The 27,910-nt window shown below is 41.3% G+C and overlaps 2 protein-coding genes and 1 long non-coding RNA gene across 3 annotated transcripts; 1 reads left to right on the forward strand and 2 right to left on the reverse strand.

Moving 5' to 3' along the window:
* The first annotated feature begins 344 nt into the window (after positions 1–344).
* Positions 345–13,406, forward strand: aco1 (aconitase 1, soluble). The gene is made up of 21 exons (XM_074624509.1): positions 345–408; positions 2,209–2,341; positions 2,467–2,635; positions 3,841–3,978; positions 4,596–4,665; positions 4,764–4,947; positions 5,153–5,292; positions 5,466–5,637; positions 5,881–5,981; positions 6,323–6,439; positions 6,571–6,730; positions 6,868–7,003; positions 7,974–8,058; positions 8,395–8,551; positions 10,282–10,406; positions 10,504–10,608; positions 10,900–11,042; positions 11,491–11,638; positions 11,855–11,977; positions 12,167–12,352; positions 12,445–13,406. Exons 2-21 carry the CDS (start codon positions 2,233–2,235, stop codon positions 12,559–12,561), a joined length of 2,685 nt encoding a protein of 894 aa, XP_074480610.1. The 5' UTR covers positions 345–408; positions 2,209–2,232; the 3' UTR covers positions 12,562–13,406.
* A 6,080-nt stretch (positions 13,407–19,486) lies between these two features.
* paqr9 (progestin and adipoQ receptor family member 9) lies at positions 19,487–22,112 on the reverse strand. Its single transcript, XM_074624510.1, has one exon. It carries the CDS (start codon positions 21,327–21,329, stop codon positions 20,085–20,087), a length of 1,245 nt encoding a protein of 414 aa, XP_074480611.1. The 5' UTR covers positions 21,330–22,112; the 3' UTR covers positions 19,487–20,084.
* A 2,131-nt stretch (positions 22,113–24,243) lies between these two features.
* LOC141761050 (uncharacterized) lies at positions 24,244–27,289 on the reverse strand. The gene is made up of 3 exons (XR_012592516.1): positions 26,936–27,289; positions 26,087–26,243; positions 24,244–24,586 (listed from the first exon to the last, which is right to left on the reverse strand). It is a non-coding gene; the product is annotated as an uncharacterized LOC141761050 (long non-coding RNA).
* Positions 27,290–27,910: the final 621 nt, after the last annotated feature.

Raw genomic sequence — 27,910 nt, forward strand, 5'->3', positions numbered from 1 at the left:
TACATATATATACATATATATACACATATAGATATACATATATGTACATATATATATACACACATATATACATATACATATATATACATATATATACACATATACATATATACACATATATATACATATACACATATATACATATGTGTGTGTATATATATATATATATATATCATTTTTATGTAATTTTTCTTCTTGTGCAGTTTGTGGTGTTTAGCCAGTGCTGTATTTACACTAGAGGAGATACTTTTATTCTGGAAAAAAAAACTCTGACCGGAAGTCCGACTGTTGTTGCTGCTGGCAACGGAACCGGAACGAGTATGAGGTTAGAGGGTTAGCTTAGCACTACTGACTGACTGACTGAATAACACGGTCGTGTCTCTGTGGTCTCTCCTCTGCTGCACACAAGTAAGATCTTAAAATCCTACCAGGTTTAATGAACTGTATCATAAACTGTCTTCCAGTAACGTTATTATGGATTAATAATAGAGTAAAGAATAGAATAGAGTAGGATAGTTGAGCTGTTAGCTGGCTAACTTGAGCTGTTTATCTTATTCCATGTCATACTAATAGGGGAAATAGCCACTAGTAATGTTTCTAAAACTGTCTATTTCCATTTGTGTATTCATACTAAACTTAACTTATGTGTCTATAAATGTTAAGTATGTTAAAAGTATGTTTGTTAATGTTAATTGACGTTTGAGGGCCAAGTTAAGAAGCCCAAAAGAGCAAGGTAAGAGACATTAAAAAAGCAAAGACTGAAATAAAGATGTCTTTTTAGCCTTTCTGTTCATTTTTAACATACATTTGAGCGACTTAAATTAGTTGGCAAAATCATACATGAGCACAGTGAAAGAGGGAGTACTGCACTTACAAATATGATATTTATAATATGATATCATCCAGCTTTTCATTTTCAGGTTCATCTTTATATCAATCCTTTATATGCATTTTACATTTTCACATATATTTTTCATTTTGATATTGTTCCTTACATACAATGTAGAGGCATTAATATTAATAATAATAATAATACATTTATTTATATAGCACTTCTCAAAACAGATGTTACAAAGTGCTTCACAAGACAATAAAAACAGATAAATAAAGTAAAAGATATGGTTACTTTTAAAACAGAACATCACAGAACATATATATTTTTTTTACTCTTGATTTTCTTTTGTTAAGTTGAATGTTTGGAATGTAAATATGAATGAACTAACTTTATGTAGGACAGGATTAGTTTCCCAACAGAAGGTAATCCTAATCTTTTAAAACCATTTTACCATTTTTAATAGTAATTTACAGGCTGGTTTGTTAAAAATCTTATCCATAATAATAGTGATACTTTAATTTAAGGAATGTAAACATATCTTTTGTAAGTCTCACATGTTAAAAGTTAACCTAAACATAGCCACACAAGAACAGTCTTAATCTGGTCAAATTCAGATTTAAAATCAGGAGCTATGTGGCGGGTTATTACATAAACAAGACTACAAATCTGAACAGCTTTTGGCACACATTTAGGGTTGGAACCAAAAAAGATATAGAGCTTCAATACCCAGCACTAGTCATTATTAATTCATTTAGAAATAGATTTCAAAGTTAAGCCCCGGTGCTGGTTGCTCTAGGTGTGTTACGTCACACCGTAATGTCAAGTGTCATAAATGGACTTTGCACTTTGCAGCAGATCTTGCTCTTCCACTAACCAGCCAGATCTGTGGACATTCATCATAGGAAGGCCGCCGAGTCAAGAGCTCTTTATATCAGTTCACCTCTCACACAGATAACGTCTCTCTAGGAAACTTGTAGTAGAACCAGTTTCTGTATTCTTATTCAGTTTATGTTAATTTACAACAAGTAAAACTGGTTGAACATTCAGTTGCACATTTCCATTTAAAGTTTTTTTTTTTTAAAGATTGTTAAAGTTTTATCAGCTTGCTGAAGAGATTTAGTTATGTAAGGTTTGTAAAACATGGAGCAAGAGGTCAGTAACCCTCAGGCTAATCCATTTCCACACCGAGTATCGAAAGACCTCAGATTGTAGACATGGCCTTGTAATTAACCCTCTTTATGCTCTGTAAAGAAACACTACATCCGTATTTAAATAATCTGGTCTTCATGTGCAGTAAGCATGTTTCAAAGGTTGAAGAAAAAAAACATAAAGTAAGACTAATGAGAGTATTTGTTGCTTCTCTCTTCTCTTAGATTTGTACTGACACACAGAGGAGGATGTCTGCGACGATGAAAAATCCTTTCCAACATATAGTTGAGCCTCTGGACCCCAAGGACCCAAAGCAGCAGTTTTACAATCTTTCCAAACTTGGAGATCCCAGATATGGTAACAGCAATTCTTTATTGTTTATATTATCATTATAATATTCTTTATTTACTGAAATTTACTAGTAATTGAATAGTTTTAGTGACATATGTGACGTAGAGTTTCACTGTCCATCTGTTCCTCAGACCGTCTGCCGTTCTCCATCCGGGTCCTCCTGGAGTCTGCTGTCAGGAACTGTGATGGGTTTCTGGTGAAGAGCTCAGATGTGGAAAGCATCCTCAACTGGAAGCAGACCCAGACCCAAACCGTGGAGGTACCATTCAGACCGGCTCGTGTCATCCTCCAGGACTTCACGTATGTGGACGCTATTCATTTGCATTAGAATATCAGTGAGCGGATGGAACCTTTTACAAAGTACTGTTGTGTGGAACAGCGTTTTTTTTCAGACAGAACTCCCTCAATTTTACACATATAGGTCACAGTCACAGGGACCTACTACTCATTCTGTGAACACAGTTGATAATGTCTTCTGTTGCCCTGCAGGAGTCTGAGAAAATAACCCTGCTGATGTCATAGTGATATCATCAGGGTAATCTCAGTTTGAGCTTGACCACTACAAATTCATATCAGAAAGCCTGCGTTACAAACTGGCAACTTGGGGTATGAAAAACATGGTAATTTATCAGACGGAGAGTGAAATATGCCTAAAATGATGCACAACTTAAAGGATAAGTCTGGCAATATTCCATTCTATATTTGTATTATTGTCAACAAATCTCATGTGCAGAGCCAAACGAACAATGAACTGACCTACTAACAAGTATTGTGTGTGTATCAAAGCCTGATATCTCCTCTTCCTCTGAGCCATAGAGCTCCATTGTTGTTAAAACACATCAATGAGCTACACTGTGTCACTGGGTGACATGATCCTTCATCACCATGAACACACACACTGTAGTTTATTCTGACTCAATCCCACATACACTGTCCTGCTGCATCAAATGTGGATTCTTCCGCTGCTGAAAATAGTCCCCAACAAATGGGCTATCCTCCTGTTTGAGTAATGTTTGATGAAAGCTACAGTGAGCAGCTGTTTTATGGAATTGAGCTTTTTAAAAAAAAAAAAAAAACAGAAGTCAGAAAGTGTTGAGCAATGGACTAATTTTTTGTTTTGTCGTTTAGAAAAATAAAAAATATTGTCAACCTTATCATTTACAATATCTATAATATTTGCATTTGATGGAATGGTGCAGCCATGAAAACATGGCATCAAACAAAAGCCTCAAAGGCTTATTAACTACTGAATATGACACATACTGTATGTTACGCATAGTCATAATCCATGTTTTTCCTGTTTATTGTTCAGTACAAAGCATTAATAACATGCCCACTGCGAGGACAAAGAACCTTATTCAGGTGTATTTAAGATGACATTGTTAATTGTGATATTGATTTCAGGTGATATCACCTAAGCCTGATTTCCAAGATACATTATCCTTAGTTAAGTGATGATCAATGAAGTCTAATGATGATGATGATGATGTAAACTGTCCTTGCAGTGGTGTCCCTGCTGTGGTGGACTTTGCTGCAATGCGTGATGCGGTGATGAAACTAGGCGGTGACCCAGAGAAGATTAATCCTGTTTGCCCTGCTGACCTCGTCATCGATCATTCCATCCAAGTGGACTTTAACAGGAAGTAAGAGCAGCTTCATCAAGCACTTTCCCCCATCAGTTCATAAATACTGTATTATGCTTCATATAGATACAATATGATCATTATCTCAAGCCCCTTTCCCACTGGACAAAAATTGACGGGCAGCGCCAGCGTCATGCTGAATCGGCCAAAAAACTCCCGACACGGGCAAAAACTAGGCCGACAGACGCTCACTGACGGCCCCCAAACTGTCCAACGGCCGACCGTCAGCTTGGTGTGTCAGGGCCTTAACATCTGGTTTTTGTCTTTAGTGGGAAAGGTTACAATCGGCAGTCATTCCCGGGACAAATGACTCTATAGTGGCAGATATAAAAAAAGATGTAACCACTGTAACATTTTGTGTTTACTAACTCTGTTTTACGGTGCTGGCTGGTGCGTCTGTGACGTTGAACGTGACACAGCAGGAAAAAAAGAGGCCAGTGCAACGGCGGGGCATACTGGCAGTGGGAATAGAGTCTATGGCCTATCTTTAGTGGGTTTCCCGTGTTTAAAAAAGCTGCATATACATGCTAATTTCGGTATCAGTTTGCTGAGGCTTTAACTACTGTGTAATACAATTTGTATTTTTCCCCACAATGTAAACACTCTTTTTCCTTTAGGTCCGATAGTGTTCAGAAAAACCAGGACTTGGAGTTTGACCGCAACAAAGAGAGATTTCAGTTCTTAAAGGTATGAAAAGTGGACAAACCCACTGTGAGGTGTCTGATATATAGGTAACTGTAAAGATGTATAATATATGTATGAATATGTTGCCTGTCCTTCCCCAGTGGGGCTCTAAAGCCTTCAGGAACATGCGAATCATTCCTCCTGGTTCAGGGATCGTTCACCAGGTCAACCTGGAGTACCTGGCTAGAGTGGTGTTTAACTACGATGGGTACTTCTACCCCGACAGCCTGGTGGGCACCGACTCCCACACCACAATGATCGATGGACTGGGAGTCCTGGGCTGGGGTAAGACAATATCTCGTCTATCTCTGCTGCCCAACATTGTATAATCAGTTGTGAGTTATACATGCTGGTGGAGTTCATGCCATCCTAAAACCTAGCATGGGCAGTGTGCTTCTAGTTAATGATAACATGTCAATACCAAAACAATTTCACTTCAATGGATGATTGATCATGAAGTTCTTAATAAGATTTGTCATCAAACCCTCAGGTGTGGGTGGGATTGAGGCGGAGGCTGTTATGCTGGGTCAGCCAATCAGCATGGTGCTGCCTGAGGTGGTAGGATACAAGCTGTCCGGGACCCCAGACAAGTTCATTACCTCCACTGACATCGTCCTCACAGTCACTAAGGTAAATTACACAATGGAACGATTCACTAATGTAACATTCAAAGTAGAGTAATGAATGAGAGGTGTGCAGAGATGTGTTTGATTCTTTTGGGGTAAGCTCTCTGGCAGCATTTCCACTTCTGTTGTATTTCGCATCACAATCTGACATCGTCTCTTTCCCCCCTGTGCTCTCAGCACCTCCGTCAGGTTGGTGTCGTGGGGAAGTTTGTGGAGTTTTTTGGCCCGGGGGTTGCTCAGCTGTCCATCGCTGACAGAGCCACCATCGCCAACATGTGTCCAGAGTACGGAGCCACCGCAGCTTTCTTCCCCGTGGACCACGTCAGCATTCAGTACCTGGAGCAGACCGGTGAGCGCCACACTGTTTAGAAACAAACTGTTTTATACAAATACGCTGGCCTGAGGAAAAAAAACGCTTTGGTGGACACAGCCCCTTACAGACAGTGCAGTATTGATACACAGTTAACATGCATTGTTCAATAACTTAATTGAGATTTTGACTTAAAGAGATACCTAATTTATCAAAGAGACCTCTCTGATTCATCACAAGAAATCATTTTCAAGGTTTGTTTCCATTTTTTTGTGTATTCAGGGAGAGAAGCAGAAAGACTGGCCTACATTACAAAGTACCTGAAGGCAGTGGGCATGTTCAGAGACTACAACAACGTCTCTCAGGATCCGGATTTCACTCAGGTCAGTCTCGTCGTCATTTTGAAGTTTTAGTTATAGATTGTTGAGCCCATCAAAGAAATGTGGAAGGTAAAATGGGGTTTGCAACTTGCTGACACACATCCTAATTCTAACAACAACAAAATCATACCAGGGGGTCAAGATTTTCTTTCCTTTTTAGCAGCAAGTTGTAACATGATATCAAACACAAAAACATAATAAGAATAACATTAATGTGTTGTTAAACATAAGATAAATGTATATAAATGTGTAAGCAGAAAAGTATGAATTGCCAAGATGACACAGGCAGCCACCACTACTAGTACATCCTGAGCTCTCTCTCTCTCTCTCTCTCTCTCTGTCAGGTTGTAGGGCTGGATCTGAGTACAGTGGTTCCATGCTGCAGCGGCCCCAAAAGACCTCAGGACAGAATTGCTGTGTCCGACATGAAAACAGACTTGGAAGCCTGCCTCGGAGCAAAGGTAGGTACCAGTACGCTCTCAGATTCAGGGATTCAAAGGTGTATTTGTCACAGACACAAACATTATATGTATTGAAATTAGGGCTGACCTGTCAAAGTAACTAATTTCTTGTTGGTTTGTGACATTTCCAGCAAGGTTTCAAGGGTTTCCAGGTGGCTCCTGATCGTCACAACGCCGTGGTCCCCTTCCAGTTCAATGGAAAAGAGTATGCGTTAAGCCACGGCTCCGTGGTCATCGCTGCTATCACCAGCTGCACCAACACTAGCAACCCATCTGTCATGCTCGGAGCAGGTGGGCATACACTTCTTCTCTTAATGGAATTTCTGGAATATCGTGGGATTTTGAGAGCTGTATCCTAGTCAGGGTGGAGATGTTGACTCCTGACCGTTCTTTGACACAGTTATTAAAGATGAATGCTCTTCTTTTAGGGATGCTTGCAAAAAAAGCAATAGAGTGTGGTTTGAGCGTGAAGCCGTACATAAAGACCAGCCTGTCGCCTGGCAGTGGAGTGGTCACCTACTACCTAAAGGAGAGTGGTGTTATGGACTACCTCTCTCAGCTGGGGTAAGCTACTCAAATTCCTCACTCACTCAGTTGGCTTTATGTATGAATGATGAGGATGATGAAGAAGCAAAAATTGGCTTATGTTAATATTTTTAAGTTGCATCTCAGAAAATTAGGGCTGTCGAATAATAACGAGTTAACTTAAATTTGTTTTAGCGCTACAAATGTCTTTAATGTTTTAACGCAACTTGCGATTTTTAGGTATTTAGCGGGCTGAGTTTTAAAGCTAGATTGAAGATACTGGTACCATATGAAACTACAAAACCGTAGTAATCCATTTGGTACCAACCATGTCATACTATGGCTATTTACAAAGGGGTCCCTTGACCTCTGACCTCCAGATATGTCAATGTAAATGGGTTCTATGGGTACCCACGAGTCTCCCCTTTACAGACATGCCCACTTTATGATAATCACATGCAGTTTGGGGCAAGTCAGCACACTGACACACTGACAGCTGTTGTTGCCTGTTGGGCTGCAGTTTGCCATGTTATGATTTGAGCATATTTGTTATGCTAAATGCAGTACCTGTGAGGGTTTCTGGACAATATGTGTCATTGTTTTGTGTTGGTAATTGATTTCCAATAATAAATATATTCATAAATTTGTATAAAGCAGCATTTCAGCACTTCAATACTCTGAATTGAATCTTAACATACGGACATTTACACAATTGTATTAGATTTCTTCAGGGAATAGCACAGTAGTAGTAGTAGTAGTAGTAGCAGCATAGAACAACCCCCCATGACAGTGTTAGGGTGGACCTATAGATGGCGATATTTCCCCAGTAATAGAACTTTTGCTTCATTCATTTTTGTCCAACACAATCCCTATGATGAAGTGTGACATCACACGGCCTCCTCGCTCATGGTGGTCATGTGATTTCTGGCAGAGTCAACTGAAGTTAGTATGAAGCTCTCTGGAGATTATGTGCTTACCATGTAAACAATCCTTTTGTCTCTCCTGTTAGCTTTGAGGTTGTAGGCTATGGTTGCATGACCTGTATAGGCAACAGTGGGCCGCTCCCAGAGCCGGTGGTGGAGGCCATAACCCAGGTACCAACAGGCTTCTTTCCACATACTCCCTACTCTTTTCATCATTTCACATCTTCAGGCACTCCGTAGCTCTTTTTCTTCCTCATTTCTATATTTGTTTTCCTCTTCCCATCATGCCTCACTCTTACATGTTCTGTGGTGTGTGTGTGATATTGTAGGCACTAAACCCGCCTTTGCTCTCTTTATTTTTGTTTGCTTCTACTTTTCTCCTCTCTCATTTTACAAGCTATGTAGATGAACAGTAATACATTTCAAAAATATAAATGCATACAGTATTTTCTATCGTGCAGTACTCCTCTTCATCATCTGAGGTGTCTACATTGATTTGTGTTTCAGGGAGATCTGGTTGCTGCAGGTATCCTGTCTGGAAACAGAAACTTTGAAGGGAGAGTCCACCCCAACACCAGAGCTAACTACCTGGCTTCCCCACCTCTCGTCATCGCCTACGCAATAGCCGGCACTGTGAGGATAGACTTTGACCAAGAACCCATTGGTGAGTCGTTTTATTTTGAGAGTAAACTACACAGAGGGAAAAAAAAATGTAGTTGTAAACTTCCCTTTATTACTCGTCACGCATTGACACAAAGATGGCTGAGAAATGGTAAATCTGAATATCTTTATAAACTGTTTGCTCTATATCTAACCATGTGGGTTCATCCAGTGTTTGAGGTCGGGTGGATTTTGGTATATATCAGACGCTTCATCAGGTGGGCATCTCCCTTCATAGAGGTTTCATCTATTTAAGTACGCTTCATCTCCAGAGGGCTTGACTGTGCATCCTGGCGTCCCTGTCTGCTTCGTTCGGCTGTCTGCGAGACTTCTTGTAATGCTTAGTTAGCATTGTGACTGGCCTCAGACTCCCAACCCTTTCAGTAGACTTACTGTGGATGCAGCCATGAATCCTCTGCAGCCACAACCTCCACTGGCAGGATCAGCACTTTCCACACACCTTGTTTGGTATCCATGGCCAGCTCTGTGTAATTTGGCTGTTTCCGCTTATATTCACAAACGGCGTCTTCCCAGGGGCACGGTCAGTTCATTGATGGTTGTGCTCATTGGACTGCTGAGAGTATATGTCTGGTCTGAGAGTGGTTGTGGCTATTTTCAGGTGGGATTACATACCATCCTCCAATCTGGAGCTGAACCCAGCATGCGTGACCATATTGCTGAGGGTGTTGCTGTCTGTCTCCGTACAAAGGGAATGATAGTTCTTCCACTTTAGAGAGGAAAAGAGTTGTGTTTCACCCTCTCCTTCTTTACATTGGATGCCAAACAAGAGGACTTGGGTGTGCCTCAATGTGTATCTTCCTTTACTCATGCTTGTTTTGCAGGATGAGAGGATGTGTGAAGTGGACAAACTGGGTCTTCAGCAATCTGCTGGTTCAAGGTTTTGGGAGTTTGGGAGCACATCATAGACAGCTCTCGCAAGGAAGCTAATCTCATTTCTTTCCTTTTCCCGTAGCTCTGTACAACTGATTTTCCTCTTCTTAATATTTTCCCACCTTCTCCACATTGTCCCTGTTTGACCGCTTTGGCATTTCTCACCATCTCTTCTTTTTCGCTGCAGTTCCTCCACCACTAATACTCGCCTTTACCCACAGAGTTGTCACTTTGTGCAAAAAAATCCTGTTTGACCCTGTGTCAAGAAGACCCTCTTGTCTATACGGCACCTTCCCAACAATGTCAGCATGTATGAGTGTAGCATTTGCATGCTGAACAGCCTCAGCTGGGTACCACTTTCTTCCTGGATAACCTTGCCCTGGGATTACGAAAGAGTCCCCCCCCCCCCCCCCCCCACCCCCCAAAGTCTCCCTTTAGCCCATTTGAATTCTTCAGTCGTTCCTGAGCGAGGCAGTCCCAGGACTCCTTTGTTTTACAAGTAGATGCTGCTTGGAAATACTGGCAGTCCAAGCCAGTTGTGTAACCTGAGTGATGGGGAGCTCGTTTACAGTCAGTGGTCACAACAACTGAACTGTAGACACCAGAGTTTGAGGTTTCCCTGGCAGGGAGGTTTTGTCAATGGTCTTAAAGGAATACTTCGCCCCCAAAATGACCATCTGTATATCAATTACTCACCCCGTGTTTACAAACTCTCTCACAACTCATGCAGTATAATCCAAGTCTCATTTATCCAGTCGGATGCTCACTACTTCACAAACGCATTGCATTTTAGCGAAAACAACAAAACTAATTCTGCCCTCCTGTCCTCTGTCTCCTCTGTAGCCGTTAACGCTGAAGGCAAAGAGATTTTCCTGAGGGATATCTGGCCCACGCGGGAGGAGATCCAGGCTGTGGAGAGAACCTTTGTCATCCCGTCAATGTTCAAAGAAGTTTATGAGAAGATTGAGGTAGTGTAACCTTTAAGTCTGTCGGCTTGCTGCAGTGTAATGTAGATGTGTGATTGACGTGAACCTTCTGGGATCTTACGGTGTTGTGTCGTTGCAGAGAGTGAATGAACGCTGGAACTCTCTGGTTGCTCCCTCTGACAAGCTGTACGCCTGGGACCCCAAATCCACCTACATCAAGTCCCCGCCGTTCTTCGATGGCTTGGTAAATATACTAGGACTGTCAATTGATTAAAATATTTAATTACACATTTTTTATCTGTTCAAAATGTACCTTAAAGGGAGATGTGTCAAGTATTTAATACTCTTGTACGCAGCCCTACTGACTACCAATTCTACTATTTCTACTAGAAAGGCTACTACTGTGTATGACCATTATTCAATATGTATATTTCTACTACTGTACTACTAGTGCCCATACGATTATTCAGACAATATTGTACCCATATTTTGGCCCTGGCTATACCGTATGTTGTATCATGTTGTCTTTATCCAGACCAGGAAGCTGCAGCCACCCAAGTCCATACATGACGCCTACGTGCTGCTCAACTTCGGAGACTCGGTCACCACCGACCACATTTCTCCTGCAGGGAACATCGCCAGGAACAGCCCTGCAGCACGCTACCTCACCAGCAGAGGGTGAGTCACCTCACTGTTCTCCACTGTTGAGAGCAGGCTTTCATAGATGTGAGCTTTAAATGGAGTAGAACTGAAAGGCAACAAGCAGTCATTGTTGAAACTATGAAACGTATCTAAAGACAAATCTGCAGTGAAAATACACTACAGTCAGACTTTAAATACACCCTGATTTAGATTGAAACGCTCACATCTGTACGTTTAATTCTAATCCACTGGACAGAAAGTGTTGAAATCTAGTTTGTAATTGTCCTGTCTGAGATCACACAAATTATGTGGTGTGTCGACAGTAAAGAATCTATTCATTAATCTAACTAAAGCAATCAATCCTCCTCCAAGAGAAAGACCTACAGTAGGCTGAATGTAACTGGGATGAGCCTTTATCTAAATCAATGTCCAAACTGTCCATTAAAGCTTTCTGCTTCACAATTTTCGTTTTTTTTTTTGACAGATTGAGCGCTCGTGACTACAACTCCTACGGCTCACGTCGAGGTAACGACGCCGTCATGGCCAGAGGGACGTTTGCCAACATCCGCCTCTTTAACAAGTTCATCAACAAGCAGGCGCCACAAACCCTTCACCTGCCAACTGGAGAAACGGTCAGCACCTCTAGAACTGTGTAACCGTTACCATGCAGATGCTGTTTGACTCAAGTCATTCACTCAACAAAATGCTTTTTTGCATCAGTTGTCTTTGTGTCAGCGAAGCAGGGAAACTATTATTCTTGTGTTTTAGCTTCAAGCAGAGACATCATGTAGGCTAAACGGACTACTCCTCGTGGACTAACTCTTGCATATTTCACCCTGTTTGTCCAGCTGGATGTGTTTGATGCTGCAGAGAGGTACCTACAGTCCGGTGTCCCTCTGATGATTCTGGCAGGGAAGGAGTACGGCTCGGGCAGCTCCAGAGACTGGGCGGCAAAGGGCCCCTTCCTACTGGTGAGGATCACTTCCTTTTCTTCTAACCAGTCAAAGTGACGTTTGGAAAACTGGAGTAAATATAGTTGTCATGGGGATAGTTGGGTGACTGTAACTTTGGTCATGTGATGAGTTGTTCTGCTGCAGAAAGCTGAGGGAAAAAGTGTTTTTAATGGGTGAAGAATGAACTTTGTGCTTTTGTTTTTTCAGGGTATTAAGGCCGTTATAGCAGAGAGCTATGAGCGGATCCACCGCAGTAACCTGGTTGGAATGGGAGTGATCCCTCTGGAGTATCTAGCAGGAGAAACTGCTGACACCCTGGGACTGACCGGCCGAGAGCGCTACACCATCATCATGCCCGAGCAGCTCACACCCAGGATGATAGTGGACGTAAAGGTTCGTTAGAGACACTCTCTTGTAAAACAGTAACATAGATGCACTGTTGGGGGTAATGCGATACTTGACGCTGTCTGTCTCTGCCCTCACAGCTGGACACAGGGAAAACCTTCCAAGTGAGGATGAGGTTCGACACCGACGTGGAGCTGACGTACTTCCACCACGGAGGCATCCTCAACTACATGATCCGCAAGATGTCCGAAAACTAACATGCCAAGCACAGCGACACGTGTCATTTTCTAACCGTCAGCTAACAGTCCAACATGTGAGTTCATGTAAGGGTTGACGTAGAAGAATAGCGTCCAAAAATAATCTAGTTATTGTCCATGTTTGGTGCAAAGGAGCCATTTACAGAGCGCTGATTTACAGCCTGAAATCATTTATCACAATGTTCTCATTGTTGAGAATGCTGCTACTTCTTTTAATTATTTAGACCGGGGGGGATATATATATATGAGATGTGTATAAATATATATATATATAGTATGCAAGGTAAGAGGATGTTGATTTAAAGAGTTAAAATGATAGCTCAGCCAAGTGTCTGAGGGGTTTTAGGGCTGTGTCAGGGTTTCAGCTGAGCCAAGGAAAAGAGTTATTCCGCTTTATTACAACGTTGGTCTGAAGTTGCTTCTCCAGCTGAACACACTGGTGAAATACTGTATTACAGATTACAGTAATGGTTATCTGATGCTGCACATGGGTTCAGCTGTTTCCATCTGATCTGCCCTTCTTCAGGTTGTCCGTTTTATTCACAAACAGTATCATGATTTCTCTTCGTTTTTATCCTGCTGTCCGTCTCAGATCACTTTTAAAAGAAAACACGCCTGTTTTGTTCTTCAGACATTCCAAACGTCGATGTAAATCTTGCTTTTGCTAATGTTATTAACTGCCTTAATAACTGCTTATGTGGGATGTTTGTGTCTTCTTCTTGCACCTTTTATCCTAAAACACTGATCATTTTGATTAAGAACACTGACAAAATCTTGATCCATGTGCATTACTCTCTGCCACTGATTTACTGAAAAACAATAAAATGTCATTTTGTTTTTTGGTATTTTTCATGTCATTAATTTGCTTCAGCATTCTTAGATTTTAGTTTCTATTTTAATTATATTTATTTGTGGATATGACCATCGTAATTGTGCCATTGTCAGCTTGAAGCTATTCTGCAGCTCTAAACTTCAAACACTATTAAGAGACTATATTAGAATGCTTTTTTTAATACACTGGAGAATAGGAGCCTTAAATAGTCCCCAAAGATCTGAAAGTCTATAAATATGCTGCAGGCTGTTTGTAAATCTGCTGTCACTGATCCTGGTTCCGTTCAAAGAGTTATTAAAAGTTTGTAGAAGAAAGTGAGTTTCTAAACCGCTCTCTATCTATAGAACAAATGTTCAAACACTTGACAGGAGTAGGAGAGATGTGAGCTGTGGATGGCTGAGTTGTCTCGGATGGACCTTCACAACTGCTCACTCATCAGGATCAGCTAGAGGGAGCACTGAGATGGAACAGATCTGTACTGAGATGCTGATAATATGACCAGCGAGTTAACATCTACTGCTTTAACACACAGTACCAGGACTTTGAATGGAGCTACACGATAAGTGTTGACGTTCTGCACTATGAATATAGTTCCAGGTGTGCATTTAAACCAAACATTACAAAATAATATTTGTTGTTTTATCTCGCACCATTAAATTCTAAGTTACAATTAATTTTTATAGTCAATATCAATATTGATATTTGAGTTTTGAGATACAGTATCAGCTGAAATTCCTTTTTTTTTTGTTAATAATTTGATGAAAATCCCTTGAATAAAAATGTAAAATAAATTGTAAATGTAAAAATGAAATTCTGTCATTAAAGAAAAAGTATAAAAATAAAACGCATCTTCTGATCAATCTAAAAATCAGACAAATTTGCAGCTTTGTACAGTAATAACATCTTATCTTTTGGGGGGATTCTCCTCTTTTCTTGCCTGCTAAACATGCTCCAAATTTCAAATAACTTCACCTAAAGCTAAAACAGTGCTGCTTTATGATACCTAAAAAAAAAAATACTACATTACATTTTAGAATATAAAAATGTAAAACTTTCATTAGCCCCCCAAAAACATCTAAGCAAAGAATAATAATAGGAGTTAGAAAAGCCATAATGTGTAGATGAGGGGTGTCTGAGAAGGCCCACAGTGTCAGACTTTAACAACCTCTGGTCTAGTCTAAATGCGGTTTGAAAGGGGAGTATCAAAAATATACTGAGTTTAAAAATAGAGGAGAGGGCTTATAAAATACCACTGTGTTCATGCCCAGATTCCCAGAAGAAATACATGCTGCCCTGCTGCTATGGCTGCACCCTTTCACCAAATGGAAACATCATTTTCTACATTCATTAAATAAAACCTCAGCCTAGTATAGTGCACTGCTCAGATTATGATGAAACAGCTGGAGGAAACTCTGAGAGCAGAGTGTTTTTACAACCATCATAAAAACAAAGTGATACTACTGAATGGGGGGAGAGGATGAGTTCTGTGTGGCAGGCTACAACAGTAAAAGCAGAGATGATATCTGACACCTTCATACTCCTCTTCCTCCTCCTCCCTTCTCATTCATTCTTAATCAGTGACCACTCTGGGCTCAGTTACATTTACTCTTGTTGATGGATTATGACCAGATTGACTGTTTTGTGTCCAACACGGAAGCATTTCCTGGCGTTATTCAGCAGCCTCCTCTCTGTGAGAGATGACGAAGGCTCATTGATTTAGCAGCAGCTCTCCTCCAGGTCTCCTCTCTCTCTCTGTGGTTCATGTTTCACCAGCCGTTTGTTGGTGACTCAGGACGGCGTAGTGAAAACAGACAGAGGGGTGTGGGGGAGGAGTGGAGTGTGACATAAAAAGCCAGCTGCACGTGTTGCTCACACACATGACCCTGCCAAGGTCCAGCACACGTACAGCGTGTGCACACACTCGCACAGAAATAACACACACACACTGGACTTGCAAATGGACACAACTCATTTGGAAACATTTGAATTATTCAAACCTTTGAAAACCAGTTCACTTAAAAGGGCACTGCAGCTCTGAGAGGCTGCTGCTCATCACACACTAGAAAACAATACAGAGGCCATGTTAGGACATCTGATACTCAGCATGTCAGGCTCAACTCGGATGAAATAATACCCTTATGAAGGGGTAAAGAGAGGACGTATTTTTGTACCAGGAAGTTAGCATCGCCCTGGTTCCCTCGATTAAAAGCCAAAGGGATTGTTCCATTGGGTTTTGGATTATTACAGAAAATAAGCTCTGTGGAAAACACACGTTTATGATACTCCAGCAAGGTAATCTTCACAAATGAACACCGCTTTATAATTTTTAAAGTGTGAATGCAATCACCAGAAGTAAAAAGATAATGTTAGGCGAACTACACCACAGTCACATGACCGTGAGTATACACAACGAGGCTGTAAAGGAGAACGAGTCGGCGTGATGACGTTTAGTAGTCTCATTTAGCCACGTGTTAGCTACTGCCTTTTTTAAAGACACATAAAAGTTGTCAAAGTTAACGCGATAATAAGGCGTTAACGCTAATTCCTTTTAACACCACTAATTCCTTTAATGCATTAAACCAATTTGTGATTTTTAGGGTTGTAGCGGGCTCAACGCTCCAAACTTGCGCTAAATTTCGTCGAGGAAAAACTGGCATGTCCATTTTCAAAGGGGTCCCTTGACCTCTGACCTCAAGACATGTGAATGAAAATGGTTCTATGGGTACCCACGAGTCTCCCCTTTACAGACATGCCCACTTTATGATAATCACATGCAGTTTGGGGCAAGTCATAGTCAAGTCAGCACACTGACACACTGACAGCTGTTGTTGCCTGTTGGGCTGCAGTTTGCCATGTTATGATTTGAGCATATGTTTTTATGCTAAATGCAGTACCTGTGAGGGTTTCTGGACAAATTGTGTCATTGTTTTGTGTTGTTAATTGATTTCCAATAATAAATATATACATACAGTCGCATAAAGCAAGCATATTTTCCCACTCCCATGTTGATAAGAGTATTTAATACTAGAACAGATAAAAAATGTGTGATTAATTTGCCATTAATCACGATTAAATATTTTAATTGATTGACAGCCCTAGTGCAAACGTCGATTTTATCACTGCTATAAATAATTACAGTTTCCCTAGAAACTGGCTAGAATCTAAAACCATACCCATGATAAACTTCTACACAGTAAAATGAATAAATTGCCACAATGATAACAATTCTCTGTATAATTTATTCAATAAAACTCTAATCATCCACATTAGTGATATTCAATACATTAATTAACATAATGGAGGAGGGTTGTCACATTTTATTTTTTAGTATTAACAGACACAGATTCTATGATTATCCTCCAGTGATTCTCATTTAAACGCATGATGTGTGAATAATGTGTTAGTGTGGTTCCTCAGTCAGCCAATCAGAGTGCTTGACTGGGTAACATACAGTACAGCAGTGTGTGAGTCTAACATTCACATACTGAACTTTAACATAGATAGATTCAAGTCTGCTTCAACGATGGTTCTCTCATTGCCGGAGTGACACAAATGCTCTATTGAGGTAGAAACATCGCTGCAACACTGAATGCATCATTACCTGATGAGTCTCTTGAATATTCATTAGAAAGCACAACCTAAATCTAAGATGTGCTGAAATAATACAGTACTGCAGGGTTGACCCTTAAAGGAACATTTTGAGGAGCTTTAAAGTGCACCATAAACAGCATGATTATCACAACCACTCAGTAGGATCCTTATGTACTCATTCCAGTGTCGTACATAACGAACAACTCAGCTTCAGTCTCTAAACATTAGCTCTTGTGCAAGTGAACGCATCGAAACACAAGTGTGCAGATACGATAAAACTAATACAGTGGTAATCATTATATATCTGAAATTAGTCAGTGACCGACTTGAGTTAGTTACATGTAAATGTGACAGGACGAAATCACTGAGGACGTGACACAAAACACATTAACCTTCATACTGATAGTCATGGTCCATTTTCAGTGTGCAAATTAACTCAGAACAAAGAAATTACTTTTTATAATTCTCTACTGAAATCTCCTCTTCCCTCATCAGGGAGGTTAAGTTTGAGCACACAGCAGTACTAAGTGGCTGGCTCGTGGACGCTTCAGCAGGTGGGGGTCTTGAACGCAACACATTGATTTTGCTGAAGACAGAAAAACACAATTTATCGAGTAGGATTGAAGCTCCTACTAAATGTGAAATAGCAGAAAAGAAAATGCAAAAAAAAAACTGTCAGCCAGCAGAACAAGTGTTTTGTCAGATTTAAAAGGGGGGCTGTTACGCTTAGTTTCAGGTTCATACCTGTATTTTGTGTTTCTACTAGAACATGTTTAGAATTCTATAAAAAAAACAAGAAAGGCAGTAAAGCGGACGTCTACATGGGTATTTCAACAAGGGGTGATATAGCTAACATTTGGATATGACCCTACAGCACAGAAAAACCTGCTAGCAATAAGGCGTTCATGCAGTTGAAAGTTGAATAAAGAGATGGTAAAGCATTTAATTTACATGGTGAACCCAGTTTGTGCCTTTGTGTCTTTGAAAAGCCAGAAGGTCCTCAGCAACATAGCTTTGTGACTTGACTGTAATGATAATACATGAAAGGTACAAACTGCTATAGGTGCTAACTATTAACCTGATCTATCTGTCAAAAATGCAAATGGATCCAGGAAGTTCCTGGTGATAACAGTACAATGATGTCATTATTTCAACGATCGCTTTTCACAAAGTATGGCTTTTGCTCAGAGAAGAGCTTAGGAATGTTAATAATTAACCGTTTAACCGTTAACCGACATTAAGCATTTTAACCGATTAACGTTATCGGTTAAAACGGTTAAAAGAAATGTTAATAATTCATTAAAAAGCTGAGAAAAACTCGTCACTTAAAGGAGAAAAAGCTGGTCCACCTTAAGAGCCCACCTTAAGAGAGTCTGAGCCGGCGTTACAGATACAGGAAGTTCTGAGAACTGTACACACACTGTCTGCTACACCTACATCTGTAACGCCACCGACAACACACACACGGTCTGTCGGATGCTGACGTAGCACAAACACAACGCGCTGTTTTGTCGGACAATCGCTATCGTTAATCCGGGCAGACAGAGTGTCGTTACGCCGGGCAGACACACAGCTGACAACCTTCTAAATGTGCGGTGGAGACTTTTATTGGGAAAGTGGCTGCATGTCCGCGACACTACAAGAAGCACCGTGGCTGCTAAGTTAACGCTCCCGGACGGGTGAACTGCGGACTCAGTTGTCTGTTATGCTCATACACTGCAGCTGGCGCACCGCTGCATGCGAGACACAAATCTTGTCGGTTAACGGTTAATAATCGGTTAACGAGGGTCGGTTATCGGTTAAGAAACTTTTTAAAATTTAACATCCCTACTGGCGACCTTGTCCAGGGTGTACCCCGCCTTCGCCCAATGTCAGCTGGGATCGGTAAGCGGTTACAGATAATGGATGGATGGTTGTTGTCGTACATCACATGACATAAAAAGCAGCCTCTGGTTTCATCGTCCTCATTTCATCTATGTTCACAAAACAATAACTTTAAACTGGAGCTGCTGCTCGGACATTTTTTTTTTTTTTACATGAGCTGTCACCGAAAAAGATAAGCATGTACAGAGGGTGTAGCAAGGTCCAGTATGCTTTCATACTGATTAGAAAACATCAGATTTACATGACATTTAATCTGAGCTAGAGCTCTTTAAGTAGTGTGAACATAATCTATGGGGAACTAGTCATCAGTGTAATGAGAACCATACTTACAGCAGATTGATTCCCTGCACTGTGTATACACTTCACATCTAAAATAACCCCAACACAACAATATCAGCAGGACATCATTATATGCTTCAGTAATGATACACGTCCTTTAAGGGTTAAAAAAAAGCGAGCATGGCTTCTTAATGACAGGGGTGAGTTGGACCGGCCCCTGAAAGTGCTTTACTGTGCGTCTGATATGAGCTCTCAGCTATTTCTGTTGCGTCGTCAAGGCCACCGCACTTCCTGCTGCAAGGGTCACTTAAAAAGAGAGGAAATGAGAGTGCGTGTGAGCGTTCTTGTAAGTCAGAGGGAGAGGTGTGGTTAACAAAAGCCAGAAACGGATTTCTTAAATGTGAAACAACACGTTCAACCATAGCAGAGACTTTTCAAGAGATGCTGTTTGAGGTGAGAGGAAGAGGAAGTGCAGCAGGAAGTAACAACAGAGTACACATTTCTGTAAATGGTCACACCGCCACATTACCAAAAACGTTATAATGAACATGTTCCCCTGTGTACCAACACCTTTTCCTGTGTCCTCAAGTGTACAGTCCCTGGAGGTAGTTATTATCACATTTGCTCGGACATCCTGTTGGAACATGCCGGAGCAGCTCAAGGGAAAGAACTGGCAAGGTCTTTCAATATCCACTCAACCAGGCAGCCACCCTGTGGTGAGCTCAGAATATAATCCTCTCATCTCACGTTGCCCCCGATTTCCGCTCATGCAAGCTTGAAAAACGCTCTCGAAGGGGGTTGGAACATACGAGGGACTTGAAATTTAGGAAGGAAATATTGGTTTTATTTGTGCGCTTTCTCTTTGTGGCATGGCTTTTGTACGCATGTGCAAAATCTTCCTTCACAGTTGGGATGATTACAAAAAAAATCGTTGCGATCAGTGGCATTTCAGGTGTTTCTTCGGGTGCTCCTTTGCTAGCTGGTCCCTCTGGGGTCCGTGGATACTGTTGGCATGCCAGGAAAACCACACGATGATGGAGATGATGGTGGTCTGGAGGAGGAGCATCACCCCATAGGTGGAGGTTACGGTAGGTCCAGGTAGGCGGGAGAGGGTTTGCGGGGGCAGCAGCAAAGTCGGGCTGAGTAGGATGGCCCTCACTTCAGTCTTGATCATGTGGAGTTCGTCGAGGATGGACAAAAAGGTGCAACAGTGGAACCACTGGTGGCTGTGACCCCAGATGTCAAAGCGACCCGGGGCCAGCCGCTCGGGGAACTTGCTGATGTTGAAGACGGCCGACACCACCAGCCAGAGGCAGTGGCGATAGAAGAAAGTGGCCGTGGAGCTGGAAGCCGCAAAAGACGAGGAGGTGGCGGAATAAGGCGATCTGGTGAGGAGGCGGTAGAAGATCGGCGTGGAAGAGATGACGAACGGGAGGAGGAAAACAAAGGTTCGGATGACGTATCGATACCGCCTCCATCTCTGGCGAGTGTTGCAGCAAGATAAGACGCAAATGATCGCTACGACGCACGCGGTCGGGATGTAGAAAGTCTCAAAGAACACGCAGAAATCTGGGATTGCATAGGAGGATGTAAGAGATTCATGTTTCAAGTCCACATTGGAGCCATTGTGGCCTCCCGTCTCCACTATCCCCGCCCGAGGGTGGATGTAGTAGTAGTACGCCAACGATGAGCCAACCGTGTAGGAACTGATTGTGCCGTAATCCACGAAGAAGCACACTTCTCTCACCACTATAGACATCGAGTTGAGCAGGTGGGCCAAGCTGCTCGTCATTAACAGACAGAACACCCCGATAAAGTAGTTCCACAACGGATAGAAGAACGTGGCGTCAGCGTGCGGCGCGCCTTCCCAACCGAACACCTCCACGAAATAGTATGAAAAAATAAAAACTGGCAGGAAGTGTGTCCAGAAGTTGCCGGTTTCATTGGTGGGCCTGAACGCGGATAGTAAGCAATCCTTCAGGCTGTAGTTCGGGAAGCGGTAGCCGGTCAGGATGAAGTTCTCTATGACCCGAGACGGCACATCCGTATGCCTCAGAAGAGGTAACGGCTGAGCACAGTTCAGAAGCATAATGTTGCTGATAAGACGTTTTCCTACACAGCACTTAATTGCTTTGGGTTGTTGACTTTTATTGCCGATCACAGCACAATGAGTGATCACCATAAAATCCTCTTCAGTGGATAAGGCATCTATCTGCAGGCCGCTCTCCTCTCCGGCTTGAAAAGACCTTTCAGCTCTGCCTCTTATTATAGGACCTTTGAACCCGGCTCCGCTGTGGAAACTCGTGAGCTGTAAAGGCTAATCCTGGTGTACAATCCAGCAGTATACTGAGAGAAAATGGCAGAGGAGAGTATCCAAAAATCCTCAGAGCAACCTGCTTGATTTATTTCTCCTTTTGGTTTCCAGCAAAAACATCCAGCATGCAAATTTATTTTGTTCCCTTATACATGATCTGCATGCATGATCCTCTTTGTTCAGTCATATGCACATTCACATGTCCTGTTATAGACAATTCTGCAGCAGCACCAGCAAATAAAAAATGAAGGTCACTTATTACAGTGTTACAAGGTTGAATCAGTTACTGTGTGTAATGCATCCATCCATAGAGCAGCAGGGGATGTCCATTAAAGCTCTGCAGTATATAGGTCATGCTCCACTATATCAGGCTGCAGCTCAGGCTTTCTGTTGTCCATCAGCCTGTATATCCACGTCCCACTTCCAATGCATTCAATGTTGCAATGCAGGGCGCTGCAGAAGAGAAGAAGAAGAAGATGAAGAAATCCTCCTGAAGAAGAAGAGCAGTCCTTTAACACATGAAGGTCATGTTTCAGTCTGATGTCCAGGGTGGAAGAACAGGAGGACACAGCAGAGAGTCTTTAAGCCCTGAGAGGCTGAAGCTAACCGGCATTTCTGCGAAACAGCAGAGGAGACGGTTTGACAGGTACCAGCATCAAGCTGCACACATGGGCTATAATACCGGAGGTTCCGGTTGGGAGTTTCAAAATAAAACTCAGAGGTTGTGATGTAATACCTTTTAGAGGTCATGTTGCTAGTTTACAGTATCATATCAGCTAAATGGATGTGATTGATATCTCTGTCATTTACACAAGACCTTTAGGTGTAATTCAAATTTGCTTTACTGTCATGACCTATGACCCTTACATTTTCATTTTTATTTATCATTGTTGTAAGTCTAAAAATAAATCTGAGATTTCGAGAATAAAGTCATAAATTTACGAGAAAGAAAGTCGTCATATTATGAGAATAAAGTCATAATGTTATAAAGTAGTAATTTTACGTGTTATTTTCTTTTTTCTCGTAAAGTTACAATTTTTTTTACTCATTAAGTTCTGACTTTATTCTCGTAATATTACGCCTTATTTTCTCGTAAAGTTATGACTTTATTCTCGTAATATTACGCCTTATTTTCTCGTAAAGTTATGACTTTATTCTCGTAATATTACGCCTTATTTTCTCGTAAAGTTATGACTTTATTCTCGTAATATTACGCCTTATTTTCTCGTAAAGTTATGACTTTATTCTCGTAATATTACGCCTTATTTTCTCGTAAAGTTATGACTTTATTCTCGTAATATTACGCCTTATTTTCTCGTAAAGTTATGACTTTATTCTCGTAATATTACGCCTTATTTTCTCGTAAAGTTATGACTTTATTCTCGTAATATTACGCCTTATTTTCCCGTAAAGTAATGACTTTATTCTCGTAATATTACGCCTTATTTTCTCGTAAAGTAATGACTTTATTCTCGTAATATTACGCCTTATTTCCTCGTTAAGTTATGACTTTGTTCTCGGAATATTACGACTTTTTTTCTCTTTAAGTTATGACTTTTTTCTCGTAATATTCCTACTATAAAAAGACGTAATATTATGACTTTATTCTGGAAATCTCCAATTTTTTTCCCCTCAATGTGGCCCTAATACTCCGTAGTACATTTGCACTTGGGTCGTCACTGCATTAGACATATATACTATATACTTAGACTATAAGCTGTGTTACCTTCATCACAATGATCAAATGTTTTGCGGCTCCAGACAGATTTTGTATTTATTTTTTTTGCCTAAAATGGCTCTTTTGATAGTAAAGGTTGCTGAGCCCAGCTTTAGACTAATGTCCAGACACTCTTTTTTCATTCTTAATCATTACACTGACATTATAAACATGCTATGGAAATACTGTGCTTGATTATGGTCTGGCAAATACAGAGCATTTGAATTTGAACATAAAGACAGAAAAACCTGACCCTTTTATTTTGAAGGCAAATTTATTTAGTTTCCGGTCTGGTTCTGACTAACTGTGTTCCTGCAGGCACTTCAACTGAGAGTACCCAACTACTTCAAAGCTCTGCTTTTTCTGCCCTTTTCCCACTTGGTGTTCCCGTTATCTGATTAAAATGCACAGTCTGTCTCTGTTGAGTAATCCAGTTGGAGCTCCTCCACCTCTCCTGTGTGCTTCTGAATACCTCAACCTTTACAAAGTGCCTTAACACTGGACAGACAGTAGGGGAGACCGGGGGCAGTTGTAACATTTGTTGGTTTTGATGCCATCACTCATAAACCTCATGAGATATTCGGATGCAATTGTTATGTAGATAACTTCATCAGTTAAAGTCATCAACAGTGTCAGAGTCACAATATTGATTGAAACACTAAGTCAAATGTTACATCTACCCCCACGTGCAGGGGCGATAGTAACAGCATATAAGGGGCAATTGAAACAATACAAGTAATACCAATATCAAATATATATCAATATCAAATACCAAGGATCACAATAAACTACCAAGAATATAGATATAGTTAAAACTATTTATTATCATTTGAACAATTAAAGCTGAAGTAGGCGAGATTGGAGCAAATATGATTTAAAAAAAAGTTATTTTTATAAAACGGTCGCTATATCGTGACAGTAGTACATGAAACAGGTAACCTGAAAAAAAGCTTGTGCCTCTGTGTCCACCGGTGTCCTCCGGTGCTCCTAACGGTATCTGCAAGATTTCACATACCGGAGGAAAACAAGCAGTCAGAGCTGATCTGAGGTCTGCTGATCTGAAAGAGGAGGGGCTGCTGTGAGATGCACTACCACTTTATGGTCGTAGTCAGATAATTGAAACAGCGCCGACTGCTATTCACTGGATGATCCAGCAAAAAAAAAAGGAAGCCTTCTGATTGGGTGGACCTGAGTGCCAAGTGGGTGGACCCAGGCCCACCTAGGCCGACCCACAGCTACGCAGCTGCCTCTATTATGTCCATCAGTCAGCCGGGACCACAGGCAGTAACCCTGTTCATCCGTCTTCCCATTCACCCTCCGGCAATGACTGCTGCGGCCAGATGACAGGAAGTCTTTGAACCAGCAATTCCAGCAGAAAGGGGGTGGATTGGCCACTTTCCAAATTCCCCTGAAGAATAAAAAAGCAGGCCACATTTTAGTGCTCGGCAGACTGGGAGAGAACATGCCTTTTTAATTAGCGATTGACATGAACGGAAGATTTAATGGATGTGGAGCCACGCCTGTAGTTATTATGATGAAATAGACATAACTGGCTGGGTAGATTTGGTACAGGACACATCTGAACTGAAAGACTAAACTCAGTAGAACGTTGTAAACATCTTGATTACATTCTAGTCCAACTGGGATCAATTTCATGAAAGGAATTTATGATTTAAACTATGTTTTATTTTGCTATTTTGCCATGATATTCTCTCAGAAACCATGAGCATCTTTGTGTCCCGTTAAGATTCCTGGTGTCTCTGTACACTCTTTAGTGCCGGTTCTGCCTTCAGCACGTTGCCTGACTAACCCGACTGTGAAAAGCCTGGCCTCTCTTTGAAGAACCACAGTCATGTGTTAGTCTGCAAGTGTAAACAAGACAAAGATTTGACACAGCTGCAACAAAAATGCAGCACGTCAGTCACTTGACTGGTCATGTTTTGCAGAGGGGAAAATGCTAATTTACATATTTATGTCCCCCAGCTATAACTTCTTACTTTTTTTACACATTTAATGATAGTAGCACATTTTTCTTTCTGTCCATATTTACCAGTTTGTGTCTGCAGTGCTGCTCTAGTGTGGCGGCTCCAGGGAGGATGGTGTGTGCTCATCAGGCTGCACACTGGACTTAATGGCTGCTACCGGGTGCTGGACATTTGCTAAAGGCTTATAGGCCTGCATGAGGTGGAAGATGAAGTCATTGGAATACATGGGAAGCAAATAAAGAGCGGTATAGAGTTACACAATTAAAATCTAACTAAGTAACAAGAATGATAAATAGAGATGAATCCAAACTTTTTATAACTGAGAGCATTCGTGGACTGATAACTGCAGAGCTGCAATAACATGCAACAACATGCCCAAGTTAGGAGGAACTGTTCAGCTGAGTCTCTGGCCCCCAGGGAGAGCACCAGGGTTTGGAGCACATTTTCAAGCGGCAACCTCCAGGGGTCTGAAAAGTGAAGACAATGAGGAAGTGCCTTAAACTTGCATTCTTTCTAATGGCCATCAGGGGGCGACTCCTCTGGTTTCTCTTACTGTAGCTCCACTCTCTCGTGTCACTTCTAGTTTGAAAAAAGATGTGACACGGCGATGGCCAAACACCAAGAACGCGATGGCTATAAATGAGAACATCAAATCCAGAGTGACGGAATCTGCGTTGCTAGCAGAGCACAATGGAGGACAACGTGGACGAGAACAACAGTCCGTGGACATACGCCAAAATAAATCACCATGACTGCAGCTCACTTATAAAACACTTGTTCACAGACAAAGACGGACTGTCGAAGGGAAGGAAACTGACTTCCCTCCATTCAAAAGCAGACAATACACTACACACAACAAACAAGCATCTAGTACTGTATACATTATGTCCTTTGAAAGTCGACACAAATACACAAACACTCACCGATGACCAGGTCAGGCTCCGTCTCTTGCAGCATGTGGTACAGTAGAGTCTGTGCTAAGGTTGAACTCTGATGCTCCTCTTGTCAGCGATCTGATGTGGCATCAAGCTGGGGTCAGTGACGATCACACTGCTATTCTGACAGAGGACAGATGTAGTCCTGCGGGATAGATTTGTAATTAATTGTCCACAGTTTTTCTCCACACGGTATTCAGTGCATGTGAGGCTGAGACATTGTCCACACTTGTCATTTTTAAAACGTACATTCACAGAACCATTTCCAAGTTGTTTTCATTAAAAAGATAGTTGGATTATTTATTATTATTATCATTTATTATATAGCAGATTTTGCTTTTATGTGTATATGTTACTGCATTCTACATTTTGTCCGAATCAGTATGTAGCTACTACTAGTATAGTATGCAGTTTTGAATACAGCCTGTGTGTTTGTTTGTTTCAGTTTACAGTAAACGTTTTTCAGACAGACACACATTCATCTAGTAGATGTTAACAAGACTAAGCAGCTCTGTGAGGCTGTACTGTACTACACGTCGGTGCTTGGAGCTAAATGCAAATGTTAACATGCAAACAATGAAATCTAACTATTAAAGTCATCAACGGCTCTGACATGCAAATGTTAACATTTGCATTCAACACAAGGGTTGTTATTATTGTTGACTTGTATTTTTAGCACACAGACACATACAGTATAACCTGCTGTATGAATCTACTACATGAAAACTGCAGATAATATTATTGAATTCTGTAACTGGGACTTCTAATTACATTATAATGATGGAATTGCCAGTATACAAGATACAAGACAAAGTGAAGATATGTTTCTGCCTCTACCTGCTGCATAGCTGAACAGCAGGTCTGCCAGCTGGACCTCATGCTCCATGAAACTGGTCAGTTTGGCACACCAGTGCTCATGCTCGGCATGTATTAGGAAACACCTTTCACAGTAACAGACTGCCTTACACCAGGGGCTGCAGAGAGATACAGACAGGCCTTTAGAGACAGAGGAAGCAGGGGCAAAGAAAGAACACCCAGTACCACAGCAGGAGGACTCAGATAAGATAAAAAAAAAAACGAGGTGAGAGGAGATATGAAAACACTGAGGCGCTGCAAAGCACGTAGGAGAAAAGAGGTAAGAAGTCAGCATGTGTCAACAGGAGGGAAACAGTGTGTGGAACAATGAGCCAAGATTTCACAAGAAAGACAGACTTTTATCTCTCATTTGGCCTGCGTTACCTAACTGCTGAACATGTGGTTTCCCAAAGTTTATACCTTCAAGCAGTCAACTTTAACACTGAAGTTAAAGTTGAAATTCTGGTAATGTAAATCTGTTATCTCCCACATCTGTTAAGTAAGAACACAGAACCCTACCTGCACTACTTCTGTATAAAGTCATGGGTTATATTTAGCATCACGTCAACTATTGTAAAATTAAAGGACCAGTGTGTGACTATTAGAAGGATCTATTGGCAGAAATGGAATACAATATTATAATAAGTATGTTTTCTTTAGTGTATAATCACCTGATTATAAGAATAGTTGTGTTTTAGTTACCTTGGGATGAGCCGTTTATATCTACAAAGGGAACTGGTCCCAAGCCCCCAGGAAGTGCGCCGGGCATTGAAGTAAATTGTCGTAGTGGCCAAACGGTGGTACTACATCTTCTGTGTCAGTCACGTGATACCATTGGGCCCAAAAGTAATTTTTCCCATAAACTTATGTCACACTAGAGCAGTGTTGAAGTGCGGCCTGCAGCTAGCTGCCATGCAATGTCAATGAAAAGCTGCGTCGGCTGCTTCCAAACTCGGC

Source organism: Sebastes fasciatus, chromosome 22 (assembly GCF_043250625.1).
Source record: "Sebastes fasciatus isolate fSebFas1 chromosome 22, fSebFas1.pri, whole genome shotgun sequence".
Taxonomy (NCBI): Eukaryota; Metazoa; Chordata; class Actinopteri; order Perciformes; family Sebastidae; genus Sebastes; species Sebastes fasciatus.

Excerpts from the sequence above, each read along its gene's own strand:
- aco1 (XM_074624509.1), top strand. The coding sequence starts at position 2,233 with ATGTCTGCGACGATGAAAAATCCTTTCCAACATATAGTTGAGCCTCTG. Across the intron at positions 4,666-4,763 it reads AGAGATTTCAGTTCTTAAAG|TGGGGCTCTAAAGCCTTCAG; the intron begins GTATGAAAAGTG and ends GTCCTTCCCCAG. Across the intron at positions 6,731-6,867 it reads ATCTGTCATGCTCGGAGCAG|GGATGCTTGCAAAAAAAGCA; the intron begins GTGGGCATACAC and ends CTCTTCTTTTAG.
- paqr9 (XM_074624510.1), bottom strand. The coding sequence starts at position 21,329 with ATGGTGATCACTCATTGTGCTGTGATCGGCAATAAAAGTCAACAACCC.